Below are 18471 nucleotides of genomic sequence, written 5' to 3'. Positions count from 1 at the left end.
TGGTTATCAGCATAATTAGTGTTCATTATTAAATGGGGAATAATTAAATGGGGAAGCACGGGCCTAGTGGTATTGTCGCTGGACTAGTAATCCAGAGACCTCGAGTCATGCTCTGGGGACCCGGGTTCGAATCCTGCTGCGGCAGATGGTGAAAATCGAATTCAATAAAAATCTGGAATTAAAAATCTAAAGGTGACCATGAAACTATTGCTGATTGTCATAAAAACCCACCTGGAACCAATTAGGGAAGGCAATCTGCCGTCCTTACCTGGTCTGGCCTAAATGTGACTCCAGATCCACAACAATGTAGTTCACTCTTAAATGCAAGGGCAATTAGGGATGGGTGATAAATGGAGGATACCCAGTGATGCCCACATCCCATGATAGAATTCAAATAATGACAATATTCTTTCTCGGTAATAGTTTAAATTCCAATATCCCATCATGGTGTAATGGACAGAACATTCTATCCAGTCATAACTTTAAGCTAAATGAACTGCTTCATAATAATAACAATTTTTATTAGTGTCACAAGTAGGCTTATATTATTAACACTGCAATGAAGTTACTGTGAAAATTCCCTAGTCGCCACACTCCAGCGCCTGTTTGGGTACACAGAGGGAGAATTCAGAATGTCCAATTCACCTAACACACGTCTCGAGCACCCGGAGGAGACCCACGCAGACACGGGGAGAACGTGCAGACTCCGCACAGTAACCCAAGCCAGGAATCAAATCTGGGTCCCAACCACTGTGTTACTGCACAGCCCATCTGGAGAGAAATTGCAGAACCTGGTGGCACAGGGGGACCTGGGTGTTCCAGTACATGAATCACAAACGGTTAGTATGCAGGTACAAGTGATCAGGAAGACAAATGGAATGTTCGTGTTTATTACAAGAGGAATGGAATATAAAAGTAGGAGGTTTTACTGGAGCTGTACAGGACATTGGCAAGACCACATCAGGAGTATTTGACACAAGTTTCGCTCCCCTTATTGAAAAAGGATACAATTGTGCTAGAAACAGTTCAGAGAATGTTCACTCGACTCATTCCAGGGATGAAGGGTTTATCTTCTGTAAAAGGTCGAACACGTAGGGCCTATACCCATCAGGGGTTTAGGAGAATGAGAGGTGACCTTATTAAAACATGTAAGATCATGAGAGGACTTGCTAAGGCGGATACCCAGGAGGATGTTTCCTCGTCAGGAAACTAGAACTAGGTAACACAGTTTAAGAATAAGAGGTCTCACTTTTAAGATGAAGATGAGATTTTTCTCTCTCTGACGATATTGGTACGTGGAATTCTCTTTCGCAGACAGAAGTGTTAAGGTTTATGGTGGGCAGATAGCAAAGTGAAGTTGAGATCACAACTAGATCAGCCATGATCTTATCGACTCTGTGGGTTGAATGGCCTACTCCTGCTCCTAAGTCCATTGTTTCTATGAAGTAGTTTTCAGATGTCTCTGTGGGTTGTTTTCAGTGTAAATTCCTGTTGCCAAGCAGCAGCACTTCCCCCCACAGGTAATGCTGTCATATTGTCAGCTAGTATCTTCCCAGGTGCAGAAATCGATATTTAAGGGCTTCACGTCATAAGAACTAGGAGCAGGAGTAGGCCATCTGGCCCCTCGAGCTTGCTCCGCCATTCAATTAGATCATGGCTGATCTTTTGTGGACTCAGCTCCACTTTCCGGCCCGAACACCATAACCCTTAATCCCTTTATTCTTCAAAAATCTATCTATCTTTACCTTAAAAACATGTAATGAAGGAGCCTCAACTGCTTCACCGGGCAAGGAATTCCATAGATTCACAACCCTTTGGGTGAAGAAGTTCCTCCTAAACTCAGTCCTAAATCTACTTCCCCTTATTTTGAGGCTATGTCCCCTAGTTCTGCTGTCACCCACCAGTGGAAACAACCTGCCCGCATCTATTCTATCTATTCCCTTCATAATTTTATATGTTTCTATAAGATCCCCCCTCATCCTTCTAAATTCCAACGAGTACAGTCCCAGTCTACTCAACCTCTCCTCGTAATCCAACCCCTTCAGCTCTGGGATTAACCTAGTGAATCTCCTCTGCTTGCAAACATTCTTGAAGCCAAACTTTGGGCATCCTACTGGTCTTCTGGCTTCGGCTACCTCGACAAACTGGAAATCCTCAAGTATTTCCTATACTAAGTCAGCAAAATCACAGTGTATGATCAGTGCGAACATACTTGGGAAATGTGCCTTGTAAGGCCTGCCACTTTCATGATTTTGTCCATGAGTTGCCCAGAATAAGCAACAAAGAGCAAAGATGAAAGTTGTCTTCCTTGCTCGATAGCTGTAGGACCTCCATGTTTCACAGCCACACAAGGTGCTGAGAATACAGGCCTTATTAACTGGTTTAAGGGCCCTTGGTGTTGACTCCCTTATTTTTTATTTTCTGGTTATCATTTTTTATCATGGATCTTTAATGAAATATACCTACCTTTAAGTCAAGCAGTGGAAGTGAGAAACTCAAAAGTTTCAAAATAGCACACTGCACTATGAAGCTTTTGAACAGAAGAACTCAGACTTTCTGGCACTCAGGAGATCAGAGGAATTTAGTTTGATTGGCTGGTTGGTGTCCAATGGATTGGGCAAGGACCATATTCTGCCCAGGAACAGACAGAGATTGGGTCATTCCAGGTGGGGTGTTTTCAGAGAACCCAAGAGAAAGTTCCTGGACACAGGAGAGATTGCGTGTTGCTCTCTCTCCAATATTTCTTGCCTGTTGTTTCCGGGTATGCAGAGAAGACTCAAGACTTCTCAAGACTCCACGGTGAAAGCCATTACAGACCGAAAGGAAATACCTCCTCCAAATGGAGGCTGAGACTGAAATAATCTATTGGAAGACGTCCATCTGAAACAGAGACTTATTCTTTTATCTTTAGTATTTTTTGTCACCTCTGTGTTTGTCTGTCTTGTGTGTGTGTGTGTGTGTGTGTGTGTATGTATATATATATAGGTTGGGCAAGTTAAAGAGAGGGGTGGGGTTAGAAATTAGACAATAGTTAGTTATATTTGCTGCCTATTTAACTAAGAGTTATTGTTATTAATAAAAGCTAATTGTGATAAAACTTACAACCTGGTGATTGTCATTTTTGGGCAGCCAAGGACCAAAGACTTTGGGTATTTTTAAACACAAGAGGTAATTTCAATTGTGTTGCGACTCCAGGTCAAGTGGGGCTGGAATTGACCGCACACTAGCCCAGGAGGTCGTAACATTAGTAATTTGGTGCGAAGAGTCAGCTTGATGTCAGTCCATGCATGTTTTGAGTTCATTAAAGGTGGTAGTTGCTTTCCCTTGTGAATATCAGGTTCTGCATCAATGAACCGACTGTCCATCACTATGGATCCAAGATATCTGAATTTGCCAACTACCTCCAGGGGCTATTTAGCATGATCAAGGGTGGAGATGCGACACCCTTTCCCATAGTTATGATTTTCTTGATGCTTACAGTAAGGGAGAATAAGCTTCAGGCATGGGAGAAAGGTTTGCCAATTCAATGCCATCACTTGGTTCATCAGTGATCCATGAGGGAAACAATAAACACCCAAGTTGTGGGGAGAATGGAATAAAAAATTAAACAATGAAATAAAGCTAAAGTAGCACTCAGTTAGTGACACCAGACTAGGATTATGTCGCTTAACCAAACAAATACTGATTGACATAAAAGATGGACCATGGCCAAGTCGTGGAAGCAAGAAGTAATGAATGGAAGCAAGAACTCGGAAATTGGCTAAATGAACATCCTCATCAACATCTATTTTAGGATCCTTGACTTACCTTGTAGAAGTAAAAGGGGCTAAGATTCAGGATGTCAATAACCCATGGGAAGGTACGCTGGGAACTATAGGAGGACAAAACGATCTCCAGGCAGCAAGCCATCAGAGAGCGATGGAATATATCTTGCTCCAGTAACACCTGGGAAAATAAAATTCCTTTAAATTACAAGCCTCCACAAATTACGGAGGTACAGAATATTGATAGTACAGAATGATAGGTCTTCAACGTGTGAAGTTGCTCCGGCTACTCACAGTCATGTCTTTCCCACGGTTTCGACGACTTTCCTGCACCATCACTGTCTCCAGGATTTTCCAGTACAGGATTTCGGCGAGCCATAACCGTTTGATGGCAAAATCTGTTTCAAATGATCCAAACACAAGAGATTTCCATAAATTCCTCCAGTTTTAGTGGGGGTGTTCAGGGAGTGTTTAGTGGGAGTCACAACATTTGCAATATCAGAGGGAGGATCAACATTTATTAAATGAATAGAAAAAGTAAAGCAATAATGAATAATATATCAGCAATTATTAATAGAAGAGTGGAGAAAGTAATTTGGGAAAACTACTTCGGGGAAGCACGTGGCACAGTGGTTAGCACTGCTGCCTACGAAACTGAGGATCCGGGTTCGAATCCCGGCCCTGGGTCACTGTTCTGTGTGGAGTTTGCACATTCTCCCCATGTCTGTGTGGGTTTCACCCCCACAATCCAAAGATGTGCAGGTTAAGTGGTTTGGCAATGCTAAATTGACTCTTAATTGGAAAGAAAATTGGGGACTTTAAATTTATAAAAAAGAGGAAAACTATTTTAATTATATGACACCACATTATAGTAAAATATTTCATAGCACTTCAGTTAATTCCTTTCTTTTGGAATGGTGATTGATGTACTGTGCGCTTTTTAGAGAGAACTGGGTCGATTTCTGGTTGGTATGGGTATCATACAGCACATAGGCACTATACAATATAGGTCATGTGATTTCCTGGAGTAGCTTCTATCGGTAAGTGGATTGGAATTTTTCAGATCTTATTCCCCCACGGGCCTTGGGTTTTTTATTTGGTTTTTCACAGGAGACTACTTGGAATCTGGGAATTTGATGCATAAGGCCTCACAAATATATGGAACAAGAGGGCAGCACGGTAGCACAATGGTTAGCACAATTTCTTCACAGCTCCAGGGTCCCAGGTTCGATTCCCGGCTTGGGTCACTGCCGGTGCGGAGTCTGCACATTCTCCCCGTGTGTGCGTGGGTTTCCTCCGGGTGCTCCGGTTTCCTCCCACAGTCCAAAGATGTGCAGGTTAGGTGGATTGGCCATGCTAAATTGCCCTTAGTGTCCAAAAAGGTTAGCAGGGTTTATTGGGTTAAGGGGATAGGGTGGAGATGCGGGGTTGGGTGCTCTTTCCAAGAGCCGGTGCAGACTGGATGGGCTGAATGGCCTCCTTCTGCACTGTAAATTATATAAGTTGGTTGGACCAGCCAGCCTTTTCCTGTCATATGGTATGATTAGAATCTGTGCTTTTAAATCTGTGTAGAGTTCTGTGTTATTCGCCAAGGTGCTTTAGTAAATATAATGTTTATTAGTATTTGTGCTCATCAAATGAGGGATGTTATGTTAGTCCCAGGAATTAAAACGCTTTGCATTTCAGGTACTTAGCATCTGTATTAAATACTATTCCAGATCAGTGACAGTACCAAAAGCAAATTACTGAGAATGCTGGAAATTTGAAATAAAACCAGAAAAAGATGGGAAAATCTTTCTTCAGTATATACCTGCAATGTTGATAGGGGAGGAGGAAACAAATTGTCATGGTTGCTTTAATGGAATTAAGAATCTGCAATGCAGGAGTAGGCCATTCAGCCTAACAGGTCCATGCTGGTGTTTACATTCTACATGAGCCTCCTCTTGTGGGTTAACCTAGAACTAAGGGGTACACAGTTTAAAAATAAGCAGGTTTCCCATTTATGACGGAGATGGAAAGGATTTCCTTTTTTCAGAGGGTCCTTAATCTTTGGCATTCTTTACCCCAGACAGTGCAGGCTGCGTCATCGAAAACATGAGTTAGACATATTTTGGATTTACAAGGCAGGCAAGGGTTCTGGGGGAGGAGCGAGAGAGAAGTCGAGTTAAGGCCACAATCAGATCAGCCATACTCTTATTGAATGGTGGGACATGACTGAGGAGCCAAATAGTCGACTTGTGCTCCTGTTTCATATGCCCAAACGAGACAAAAATATTTTTTACACAAGAGGCTTCTTCATAAAAATGGACATTTGGATATATCAATAGAAAGTGGTTCAGCACTAGCTTTTAAAAAATATTTGAATTCATTTTCGCTCAATCTTTGTCCCTTGAATCCCAAAGCTAGTGATTCATATGGAGATATAGTTTGGCGCACAACTGCCTGACAGTCTTTTCAAATACAGAAGTTGCTGAAATGGTTAGGACAGGAAATATGCAGGTTGGCGATCCGGATATCCTTGCCAACAAATCTGAAAATTTTTAAATCATTAAGATATATTTTGCACAAATGTCACTCTAGAATTGCATATCGATAATAGGATTGGAGCAGGGCATATTGAAGGGGAAGGGTGATAAGGCAGAGGAAATGGTACATGTTGGGACCAATGAAGTAAGTGGAAAGAGGCATGATGTCTTGCATCAAGAATTCAGGGAGCTAGGCAGTAGACTAAAAAGCAGGGCCTCATGGATTATAATCTCTGGATTACACCCAGTGCCACGTGCTGGTGAGCACAGAAATAGGAGCAGAGCGCAGATGAATGCGTGGCTTAAGAGGTGGTGCAGGAGGGAAGGTTTTAGATTCCTGGGACCGTTTCTGGGGAAGGTGAGACCTGTACAAACCGGACGGTCTACATCTGAACCAGAGTGGACTAAAACCCTTGCGGGCGTATTCGTTAGTGCTGTTGGGAGGAGTTTAAACTAATTTGGCAGGGGAGAGGACACAGGCTGTTAGCAGAAGAGGGACACAGCATAATACAGTAAAGCAATCAAGTCAGAGGAAGTACGGCTGTATTACGTTTCAAAGGGAGTAAGGTAAGGCTGGATGGCCTCTACTTTAATGCCAGGAGTATTTCAGGTCAAATGGATGAGTTAAGTGTGAGGATTGACACACGGAATTGTCATATAGTAGCCATCACAGACACGTGGATGAGAGTGGGGCAAGATCGGTAGCTCAATTTCCGGGATATAGGGCGCGATTTAACGAAAACATTTCTAAGTGTCATTGGCAGGGTGTTTCCCGACGGTCGCATTTGCATGATCGCGCCACGTATAAACTTCACTTTAGAGCTGGAAATGGTCCCCTATGAGCTTCTCGCCATCACTGGTTATCTAACTGTCTGATTCACTGGACTCGCGCTTCATTGCTAACAAGGAGGAGCACTCAATTAATCTATACATACAATCACAAAGCTAAAAGGTCCAACAGCATTGATGCAGGTGCTGAACATTGCTGCCACTTTATAAAAATTTGCCATAGTGGACAACTTTAACTGAATATTGGAAATATTGTTACAGCCCTAGTGTCTGTTCAAGATTATTTCCAGACCTCGCTTCTCCTCCTAATGTAGAAAGGTCACAAAGCTTCCTCATGTGGTGATATGCCCATGGGCAATGATAGACGGATTGTGTGCGACCTCCAACCAGCAGATGGCAGTGCAGACACACCATGCGGTATCAAGACCATGGTCAGGTGACCAGCTACTCCCATATAAGCAGAAACACATCCGACCATCATCAGATGGTAGTAAGAATAGTCAGTGCTAAGTGTCGTTCCAGAGGAGTAATAAGGAGACTCCATGAGAACCTGCTCTGTAACAGATTGCTATCTTACCACACGAGACTCAATAAAGATCTGGCTTGGGCAGCACAAGTGGATAGTACTGTGGCTTCACAGCGCCAGGGTCCCAGGTTCGATTCCCCGCTGAGCCACTGTCTGCATGTTCTCCCCGTGTCTGCGTGGGTTTCCTCCGGGTGCTCCGGTTTCCTCCCACAGTCCAAAGACCGTGCAGGTTAGGTGGATTGGCCATGATAAATTGCCCCTTAGTGATTAAAAGGTTAGGAGGGTTTATTGGGTTACGGGGATAGGGTGGAAGTGAGGGCTTAAGTGGGTCGATGAGCCGAATGGCCTCCTTCTGCACTGTATGTTCTGTGCAAGTCAAGGTGTTTGGCAGATTCCATTGCAAGGTATAGAAGATCTATAGCAGAAGATAAATATTTAAGGGATACTGACTATATGGAACCTTCTAGTAGCTAGTTTCCAAGCAGCACTGACAGTAATTTCGAGGTTTGCACACCATGCAAACAATACTCAGTTGAGGTCAAGGCGCAAATTTATTCTGCCTTCAGTCAAAGAGGAATACAGATGTCATCGACACTGCTGAGCTTCTCACCAATGTGAGGACCGGCTTGGTTTTCCATAGGTTGGGTGTAACACTGGCAGAAAGTCTCGCCCATCTCTTTCATCCGTGCTGTTATAGCTTCAACTGGGTTGTGCGAACAGGAGCTGAAATCATTGAATAAACTTTATAATTGTAAACTAGAGAACTTGGAAAATAAAAGATTCTGCAATTAGGCCAAGAAATATTACATTATATCAAATGTGTGTTTATAAAGTCGCTTTGTCATACAGAACTTGAATACTGCTGAAAAGAGAAACGTACTCATACTCATCAGAACATAAGAATGCCAAATTTCAAATGATGCTACAGTAGGAAAGGGTGTTGACTGATTGGATTTGCGACTCTGATGGCAATAGCTTAGCTGATGAAAAATGAAAAAATGAGATGAAATGAAAATCGCTTATTGTCACGAGTAGGCTTCGAATGAAGCTACTGTGAAAAGCCCCTAGTCGCCACATTCCGGCGCCTGTTCGGGGAGGCTGTTACGGGAAACGTCAAGAATGTGGAAACCAGCCAGGAGCACATTGGAATAGTAGAGTCTAGAAATAACTATGGCAAGGATTAGGGTTTCAGTTGCAGATGAGTTGAGACAGGGCATACGAATATATGAATTGGGAGCAGGAGTAGATCATTTGACCCACAAGCCAGCTCCACCATTCGTTAAGATCATGGTTGATCTGACTGTGGCCTCAATTTCACTTTCCTTCCTACCCCTTGACTGACTCCAGCGTCAATCAAGAATCCATCTAACTCAGTCTAAAAAATAGTCAATGATCACTGCCTTCTGGGTAAGAGAATTCCAAGAGCCATAACCCGCAGAGAAATAATTTCTCCTCATCTGTTTAAAAATAAGGGGTCTTCCATTTAAAACAGTGTCCGTTAGTTCTAGATCTTCCATAAGGGGAAACATTCTTTCAGCATCAACCCTGTCAAGGCCCCTCAGGAGCTTATATGCTTCACTAAGTTCGCTTCTCATCCTTTTAAATACCAATGGATACAAACCCAACCTGTCCAACCTTTCCTCACAGGATAAGCCCTTCATTCAGTTGAGTGCGCCTTCTCTGAACTGCTTCTAATGTAATTATGTCCTTTCTTATATAAGGATACCAAAACTGTACACAGTCCCACAGTCAAAAGATGTTAGAGGTGGAAAAAGGCAGTTTTAGAGATGGCACAAATAGAAGATTGTAAACACATCTCAGGCTCAAACGTGACACAAAGGTCAATGGCTTAATTGCAGACTGTTGTTGGGGAGCGGGGGTGGCGGCGGTAAATCGAGTTGGTAGCTAGTGAAGAGTCTGGAGTGGGGAACAAAAACAAGGGCTCAGTCTTCCCAGTATTTAATGGGAAAAAATTTCTGTTCATCTAGAACTGTGTGTTGGATCACCAGTATGATAATTTAGCAACAGTGCAATAATTGCAGGTGATGTTGGGGAGATTGAGTCTGGTGTCAACAATATCCATATTAAAACTAAAGCTGTGCCTTCAAATTAACATTGCGAAGGGGCACCATGTAGAAGAATAGGAGTGGTCATCCTGCGAGGACACCAGAAGTAACCGTGCAGGAGCACAAACCATTGCAAGTGATTTTCTGGCTACAATAAGATGGATAAGATTGGAACCAGGTGAGAGCAGTTCCACCCAGTTGGATGACAGCGGAGAGTAGTTGCAGGAGGATGGTCAACTGTGTCAAAGGCCGCAGACAGGCCGAGAAGGATGAAACTGGATAGTTTACCTTTGTCACAGTGACTAGGGTCTCATTTGTAGCTTTTTTGGTACAAAAGCAGGGCGGAAACCTAATTGGAGGAATTCAAACCTGGAGCCTCAGGATAGATGGAAATAGATTTGGAAGGTGACAATGCGTTCAAAGGACTTGAGAGGAAAGGGAAGGTGGAAATGGGGCAGTAGTTTGCAAGGATGAAGTGAGTGGTCAAAGATTTTTTTTGGGTGGGGGGGCAATACCTAGCATATTTAACTAACAGAGAGGCAATACCTGCAGAGTGTGTACTGTTTACAATATCAGCTAACATGGGGGCCAGAAAGTGAAATTGGGTGATTCGCAGTTTAACGGGAATGGAATCAAAGGAAGATGAGCTCAGAGACGGCATTAGGGGAGAAAGGAAAGAAACTACAGGAAGATGAGAGTTTGCCGCTAGGCAAGGAGGAGCATTAAAGGAAATTTGGCCTGGCAGGTGAGTAAGGGAGGGAGGTGGCAGAGGCAGCTAATAGGATTGTCTCAATTTTAGTGACAGAATTCCATGAACTTGCACTTGTTATTCGAGAGGGTAGAGGGAACTGTCTTCAGTTGAGAAAAGCTGGCTGTTATCTTTGTACTTCAGGGTGATACTGGAATAATGAACAGTTTTAGCTGAAAAGAGTAGGAGCCGGTAATGTTTTAAATGGTTCAGGTAGGTCTGGTGATGGACCAGGGGGAATTACCAGAGGCTACAGAGTTGGCATTTGAAAGTGCAGTTGTAAGTGAATTTGGGGATATCTTTTTTCAGGGATGGATACAGAAGAGATAGGTGTGGGGTATGAATTGGAAAGTGAGTGGTGAGCAATACAAGGAATTGATCAGAGACAGCCTTATCTGTGATTGCTCCCCCCAAACTCAGTTTCAATGTGAGATGGCAAGGTCAAGAGGGTGGTTGTGAATACAAGTCGGGGTTTTTTACGGAGGTAGAGATTTTGGGGGTGTAGGAGGACAGTGAACTCAAGATTAAAAAGGGCATGATGAGGTCAGATGAATTTGAAATCACCGAGGATGGGAAGTGCAGAGGCAGAGAGGAAAGCAGTGCAGAAATCTTGGTGTGGAAATATCAGACCTTTGGAAGGCATACAAAATGGGCATTTTGAAAGAGAAGTGAGGCGGTGGAATAAGATGAGATGCTCAAAGGAGAAGTAAGTGTGATAAGGTGTGATCTGGCGATAACTGCCACCCTGGCCGTCTTGATAGGTGATAGGTGGAAGATGCAGCCAGGTGGGGAGGCTTCATTAAAGAGGAAGGTGCCATCACTCCTCAGCCAAGTTTCCATCTCGGCCATGATGTCGATATAATCATCCATAAGTTCATGGATGACTGGGTCTTGCTCGTGAATGGGCATTCTGAAGGGAGATCTGTAGAGGAGAGGTGAGAGCTGATACACTGGCACAGTCCTCACGATCAGCATATGGGACAGGATGATGATTGGCAAGGTTAGCCTCCAGTGGGTACAATTGGCAGGAAAGTTAACAAGGAACTGGGGTGGAGCAATTAGGGTTGCTACTTGATAATGAGCCAGCACCACCTAATGCCTCCATGAGGCCATTGAAAGATGCCAGGAAAGGTAGAGAAGCTGTCGGCTTATCTAACAGGGAGTCAAGCTTGGAATACGGTTTGGAAACTGACTTATTACCACAGCTTGATGTTGACTTTCCTCAGGATTCATTCTTCTTTACCTCTGGGAAAGTACTGGAGCCTACATGGCAACTTCCAATAGCTGAGATCATAAAATCAAGAATGGAGGAAAACAGACTGCACCTTGTCTGCATGTAGCTTGGTCACAAAGTCACTAATATAGTGAAAGTTGCTTTGCTCACTTGAAAATCTGCAACAGATTCTCGCTGGGTATGCTCTTCAGTCCCATTACCATGGATTGTAAACGGCTCACGCTCTGGGTGGCTGAGGATACCGGTGTTACAACAGATTCCTTCTCTTTCAGATACCGTCTTCCTGTCAATGGTGTTGAAGGTGCTAAAGACTTTGTCTGAAAATATCACAAGGAGAGTTTAATATTTAATCTCACTCACCTAATGTACTATCCTATATGGAAAACCTTAATGATTAAGCCAGAATTGAGGTTTTGGGACTGGAACCTGATGGTCACAAGCAGACAGGGCCTCAGTTTAACATCATATTCATCTCATTCACCAATGCTGCATTACTTTGGTAACACAATGAAAATGAAAAAATGAAAACCGCTTTACTGTCACGAGTAGGCTTCAATGAAGTTACTGTGAAAAGCCCCTAGTCGCCACATTCCGGCGCCTGTCTGGGGAGGCCGGTACGGGAACCCTGCTGCTGGCCTGCTTTTTTAAAAGTCAGTGATTTAGCAGAGTGAGCTAAACCAGCCCCTATGAAATTTCTGCCTAGATTATTAGATCACGTCTTTGGGGTGGGAACACGAGGTTCCAACTCAGAGCACTATCAGAAAGTCAAGGTCAAGAGGAGAAAGAACGACTTGCTAGGAACAGAGGGGGGTAACTAACTGATATCAGCAACCAAAAACCATCTGAGGTCCATGTCCCAAAAACAAGAATGAAATGAAATGAAAATGGCTTATTGTCACGAGTAGGCTTCAAATGAAGTTACTGTGAAAAGCCCCTAATCGCCACATTCTGGCGCCTGTTCGGGGAGGCTGATACGGGAATCGAACCGTGCTGCTGGCCTGCTTGGTCTACTTTCAAAGCCAGCGATTTAGCCCCGTGTTAAACAGCCCCAGAGTAGTGCAAACAATAACTGAGCAGTAAAACAGGCCAAATTACTTTTTCAAAGTGCTGTTGCAGGTTGCACTCTACTTGCATTCTTGCTGATAGTTTGCCAACTGGAACGCCTGTTGTAGATTTTCGAGGTGTCCCTATTTCCTCGTCGGCATCTTCTCCCAGAAATATCCGCTCGTCAAAATCCCCCACTGTCAGAACATACTCTTCATATTCCTTGTTTATTGCTTTGCTGCTCCAAATAAGCATAATGTTAAAAACAGTCAGCACATAAACAGATAGACTAGGTTCACTTCTAAGTTACATTTCATTGAGAATAGAGGGAGGTGTAAAATGGGGAGAAGAATGGGCATTCCTGGCCTTGATTTTGAATTCTAGCTCAGACAAATGGAATACAAATCTCTCTTAGCTCTCTGTGGGCCAAATGTGATAGGAGAGGAACTGCAACACTGTGCAGGTTACGAAACCACTTACTGTTATCAGATTGCACATTGCAGGTCGGCAGATTTATAGCTGTCTTGATGAGGCAATAATAATATTCTTTATTAGTGTTTATTAGTGTTACAAGTAGGCTTACATCAACACTGCAATGAAGTTACTGTGAAAATCCCCTAGTCGCCACATTCCGGCGCTTGTTCGGGTACACAGAGGGAGAATTCAGAGGGAGAATTCAGAATGTCCATTTAACCTAACAGCACGTCTTTCGGGACTTGTGGGAGGAAACCGGAGCACCCGGAGGAAACCCACGGAGACATGGAATGTGCAGATTCCACACAGACAGTGACCCAAGCCGGGAATTGAACCCGGGACCCTGGTGCTGTGAAGCCACAGTGCTAACCACCGTGCTGCCCAAGAACAGTGCAATACAACAATCTAAAGTCAGGTGAGTTAGTAAAATAGACAAACCAGTCAGATGAAATCCTTGGCATGAAATTACCGTATTTGCGCGATAAATACAAACTAACTTTGCCACAGAAAGCCAAGCCTTGCTCATTTTAGTCTAAGCTCCTCTTCAGTTAATATTGCTCCTCATCACGTCAGCTGCAAACTGTGTCAACCATTCCCAAATTCAGAGCAACAGTTCTAACACTGACCACTGAGGTCACCACTCTTTCCATCTGTTTTCAGTCTGCTACCATGGATATATATTTATAATCAACAAACTTTAAACTCACTTGTTGTCTGTAAAGTTGTTGACATCCAGAAGTCCTATGAAGAGCTCACTGTTTCCTTTCAGAATCTAAAATCAAAATCTCAATGTCAGCGAGGTTACAATGTCTGCTGTATTTTTTTTTTACTGTGAGGACTTAACTCCTGTGCTACTGAAACAGGATTCACTCCCAGTTTTGTGCTTAGTTAGCTGATCTCAACCAGTAGGCACAACATTGAAAATGGCCCCAGGTTAAAAAGGGAAGCGGGGAGGGGCTGAATAAATAGGAAACAGATGAAAACAAATAGAGGCGAATTGTTATCCAAAATGCCACAGCCATGGTGTTACATGCACCAAGATTGACATGCCAGCAAATGGCTTCCCATATCCAAATAAAATGACAACAATGTTATACTGGGCATTTTGGAAATGATACAGAGGGGGTAGAAGGGGAGGCAACTAAACACACTGGGGACAGACGCCTGAACTACAAGCAGTGAAAGGGAGTATCTAAAATGGAGAAAAGAAATAGCACAGGGGTCCATTTTAAGTATTTATGGGTATTGCTAAAATAATTCATTGTAAATTATTTGACAAAACCACACATTTTACATGGCGAGTTGGTGACATTGTGGTAATATCACTGGACTAGTAATCCAGAGGCCCAGGCTAATGGGTTCAACTCCCACCATGGCAGCTGGTGGCATTTAAATTAAAAACAAAATCTGGAATTGAAGCTAGTCTCAGTATTGAGTGGTTCACCTTTTAGGGCAGGAAATCTGCTGTCCTTATCTGGCCTGGCCTACATGCCAGATTCACAGTAATGTTGTTGGCTCTTAATCACTCTGAAATGGCCATTGAATTCAAGGTCAATTAGGGATGATGCACCCACAATCCATGAAAGAATAAAGTTTAAAAAAAAGACTCAGAACATTGAATAAATAGTTTATTCAATTACATGTAGCAAACATCTGGAGGCTATAAAGGTCAATAGTGTCAGAAAATCCAAGATGGAGCGTTCAGCTTCCTTTTGGGGCAGAGAAGCAGTTAAGATTCTAAGTACAGTACTGTATGTTTCAAATGAACAGACAAGGTTTTTGTTTCTGGTTTGCATGCACTCAAACACTCGTGAATTTAAAGGATAGTAGATAAAGTGAATGTGCATCACCAGTACTTGCTTCGCTACTACCCTGGCATACCTTTTTCTCAAACAGCCTCTTAATGTAAGGTTTCCAGTAGTGCTCCTTGATGCCTTTTGCTTCAACTGTGAGTCCATCATGCAAGTCACATAGTTTGTCAATGATACATGGAGGTTGCACTGGGGGCTTATAGTCCTGACTGCTAAACTCTGGTGACAAACCTGCAACAGCACAAACATAACACACACTTTAGAAAAAATGGTTTATCCAGAAAGTCAGTCTGTTACAAAATTAAATCTGCTTCAAAATTAAACAACAAAACAAAAAAAGTAATCAGATGACAAATAGAATTGATGAGGACTGGAATATAGGAACTGTTGTAGGCCATTTAGATCTGCAAACATATTCCACCATTCTATTAGTTTGTGGTGGATCTGTATCACAATTCCATTTATCAATCATTTCCCCATATTCTGCAATGCCTTTACAGGAGAGCTCTAGTTTTCAGAAACTTGTGTCTTTCTTTCACGGGATGTGAGCATCGCTGGCAAGGTTAGCATTTATTGCCCATCCTTATCTGCCCTTGAAAAGGTGGCATGAAATAATGCTTCAAATTTTGCTCCTAAAACAGTAGAGTTCTCTACAGCTATCCGATTGAATCCTTTATCATTTTACGCACCTCAATTAGATCACGCCTCAAACAAGAGAATTCAACCAGTCTTTGTAATTTAACTCTTTAAGTCATTGCATCATTCTGGCAAAGCTCTATTGTAACCCGTATAAACTAAGTGTATCTATCTCTTCACTGTGGCCGCAATGGACTATTGCCCAAGCCACATGCGAACTGGCACAGAAGTAGACGGATCAGGAGAGTTAAGCAGCAGCTAAAGAGCTGACATAGGAAAGAGCGGTGCCTTTTTACGGTACGTTGGCATCAGCTCTGGGACAGGAAGGAGCTGTACCAATGGGATGGGTTCCACTTGAACTGGGGTGGAACTCATGTCCCAGCAGAAAAGGTATATAGGGAGGTAGAAAAGATTGAGGGGGGGGGGGGGGGGGGAAGCTTATTAAAAATGAGATTAAATATATTGTACATCAATGCACATAGAGCCTGTGATAAACGGGGGCAGCTGGAGGCAATCATGTGGTGGGAGGAACCAGACATGCAAAGAATTTCCGAGGTATGGCTGCAGAAAAATCAGGACTGGGAATTAAATATTGCAGGGTATAATATATTAGAAAAGATGGAGGGGAAAGGGGAGGGGGCGTAGCTGTACTTATTTAGGATAACATAATGGCAGCAGAAAAATAGCACAGCGGTTAGCACTGTTGCTTCACAGCGGCAGGCTCCCTGGTTCAATTCCCGATTTGGGTCACTGTCTGTACTGAGCCTGCACGTTCTCCCCGTGTCTGCGTGGGTTTCCTCCGGATGCTCCGGTTTCCTCCCACAAGTCCCGAAAGACGTGCTTAGGTGAATTGGACATTCTGAATTCTCCCTCTGCCCGAACAGGTGCCGGAGTGTGGCGACTAGGGGATTTTCACAGCAAATTCATTGCAGTGTTAATGTAAGCCTACTTGTGACAACAATAAAGATTGTTATTATACTGTCATGGACTCATGCATCCGTAACAGGCAGGATGAATACAAGTACGTTTTTGCCATAAGACCATAAGACATAGGAGTGGAAGTAAGGCCATTCGGCCCATCGAGTCCACTCCGCCATTCAATCATGGCTGATGGGCATTTCAACTCCACCTACCAGCATTCTCCCCGTAGCCCTTAATTCCTCGCGACATCAAGAATTTATCTATCTCTGCCTTGAAGCCATTTAGCGTCCCGGCCTCCACTGCACTCCGCGGCAATGAATTGCCAGGTGTTGGTTCCCTCACCGCCTGCTGTAGACCGAATCTAGCAGCTTTGTCCTTTAGGATTCCGCCAACTCGGTTAGGGGTGGTGCAACTGGGTCACTCTTGGTGATGAACATTGAGGTCCCCCACCCAGAGGGCTTTTTGTGCCCCACCAAACCTCACTGCTTCCTCCAAGTGGTGTCCAAAATGACGGCGTATTGATTCATCAGCTGATCAGATAGGCTGAGGTGGTGGGTGGCAATTAACAGAGGGTTTCCTTGCACATCTTTGACCTCATACCACGAGACTACTTGGGGTCCAGAGTTGATATGAGAACTCCCAGGACAACCTCCACCTGCCAACTGCATATCACAGGTGCTGGAGTGTGGTGACTAGTGTGGAGACATATTTGGTCAGCATGGTAGCATAGCGGTTAGCACAATTGCTTCACAGCTCCAGGGTCCCAGGTTCGAATCCCAGCTTGGGTCACTGTCTGTGTGGGGTCTGCACGTTCTCCCCGTGTCTGCGTGGGTTTCCTCCGGGTGCTCCGGTTTCCTCCCACAGTCCAAAAATGTGCAGGTTAGGTGGATTGGCCATGCTAAATTGTCCTTAGTGTCCAAAATTGCCCATAGTATTGGGTGGGGTTACTGGGTTATGGGGATAGGGTGGAGGTGTGGGCTTGGGTAGGGTGCTCTTTCCAAGAGCCAGTGCAGACTTGATGGGCCAAATGGCCTCCTTCTGCACTGTAAATTCTATGATCACTGTGCCGCCACCTCTGCCGATTCTGTCTTGACGGTTGGGCGGACATAACCAGAGATAGTGGGTGATGGTGGCATTGTCACTGGACTAATAATCCAGTGAACCAGAGTACTCTGGAGTCCCAGGTTCAAATCCCGCCATTGCATATGGTAAAATTTGAATTCAATAAAAATCTGGAATTAAAAGTCTAATAATGACCATGAAACCATTGTCAATTGTCGTAAAAACCCATCTGGTTCCCTAATGTCCTTCAGGGAAGGAAATCTGCCATCCGTACCTGGTCTGGCCTACATGTGACTCCAGACCCAGAGCAATGCGGTTGACTCTTAACTGAGCCCCCCTCAAGGGCAATTAGGAATGGGCAATAAATGCTGACACAACCTGTGATGCCCACACCCCATGAACGAATAAAAAAAGTGATGTTGGGACATTGTCTGTAAGATATTCTGTAGCCATCCACGCAGGAGACATAACCTGCCCATTAAAGTTACATTTTTTGGAGCGTTGTCTCCATGTGGTTGAACACAACATGATGAAGTGGTTTGTGATTTGTCCAGGCGTCTTCAGTGGGAGTGTTCCAAAACATTAATGTGGTGCCAATCATCGGTGCAGGAATGTGTGCCATACAGCACGGTGGGAAGGATAAAAGCCTGGCAGAGTTTGATATTAGTCTGCGGCTTTTAATGACAATGCTCCTACCAGACACGAATCAACCATAAACAGAACTTGCTTTCTGAATGTGTGCACTGGTATCTTCAACAATACTGGCATTCCTGGAGAGCACATTACCAAGATGTGAGAATTTTTCTACAACCTTAAGACTGGTACCATCAATGGTGTTCTATAGTGTTTGCAGAGGGCGGACTGAAACATC

At 43.7% G+C, this 18471-nt stretch overlaps 1 protein-coding gene across 3 annotated transcripts in view; it reads right to left on the bottom strand.

Annotated features, from left to right (window-relative positions):
* rbl1 (retinoblastoma-like 1 (p107)) overlaps nt 1-18471 on the bottom strand; it is an 85436-nt gene that overhangs the window by 38841 nt on the left and 28124 nt on the right. For all 3 annotated transcript variants that reach the window (XM_038803835.1, XM_038803837.1, XM_038803836.1), the window contains exons 6-12: nt 15052-15212; nt 13878-13942; nt 12748-12934; nt 11803-11969; nt 8215-8327; nt 4059-4162; nt 3808-3945 (exon numbers count right to left, since the gene is read on the bottom strand). In XM_038803835.1, the coding sequence (XP_038659763.1) occupies nt 3808-3945; nt 4059-4162; nt 8215-8327; nt 11803-11969; nt 12748-12934; nt 13878-13942; nt 15052-15212 (935 nt within the window). The remainder of the gene's footprint in view (nt 1-3807; nt 3946-4058; nt 4163-8214; nt 8328-11802; nt 11970-12747; nt 12935-13877; nt 13943-15051; nt 15213-18471) is intronic.

This window comes from Scyliorhinus canicula, chromosome 7 (assembly GCF_902713615.1).
Source record: "Scyliorhinus canicula chromosome 7, sScyCan1.1, whole genome shotgun sequence".
Taxonomy (NCBI): Eukaryota; Metazoa; Chordata; class Chondrichthyes; order Carcharhiniformes; family Scyliorhinidae; genus Scyliorhinus; species Scyliorhinus canicula.
The sequence above is the reverse complement of the archived record's forward strand: the minus strand, read 5'-3'. Positions and strand labels throughout refer to the sequence as shown.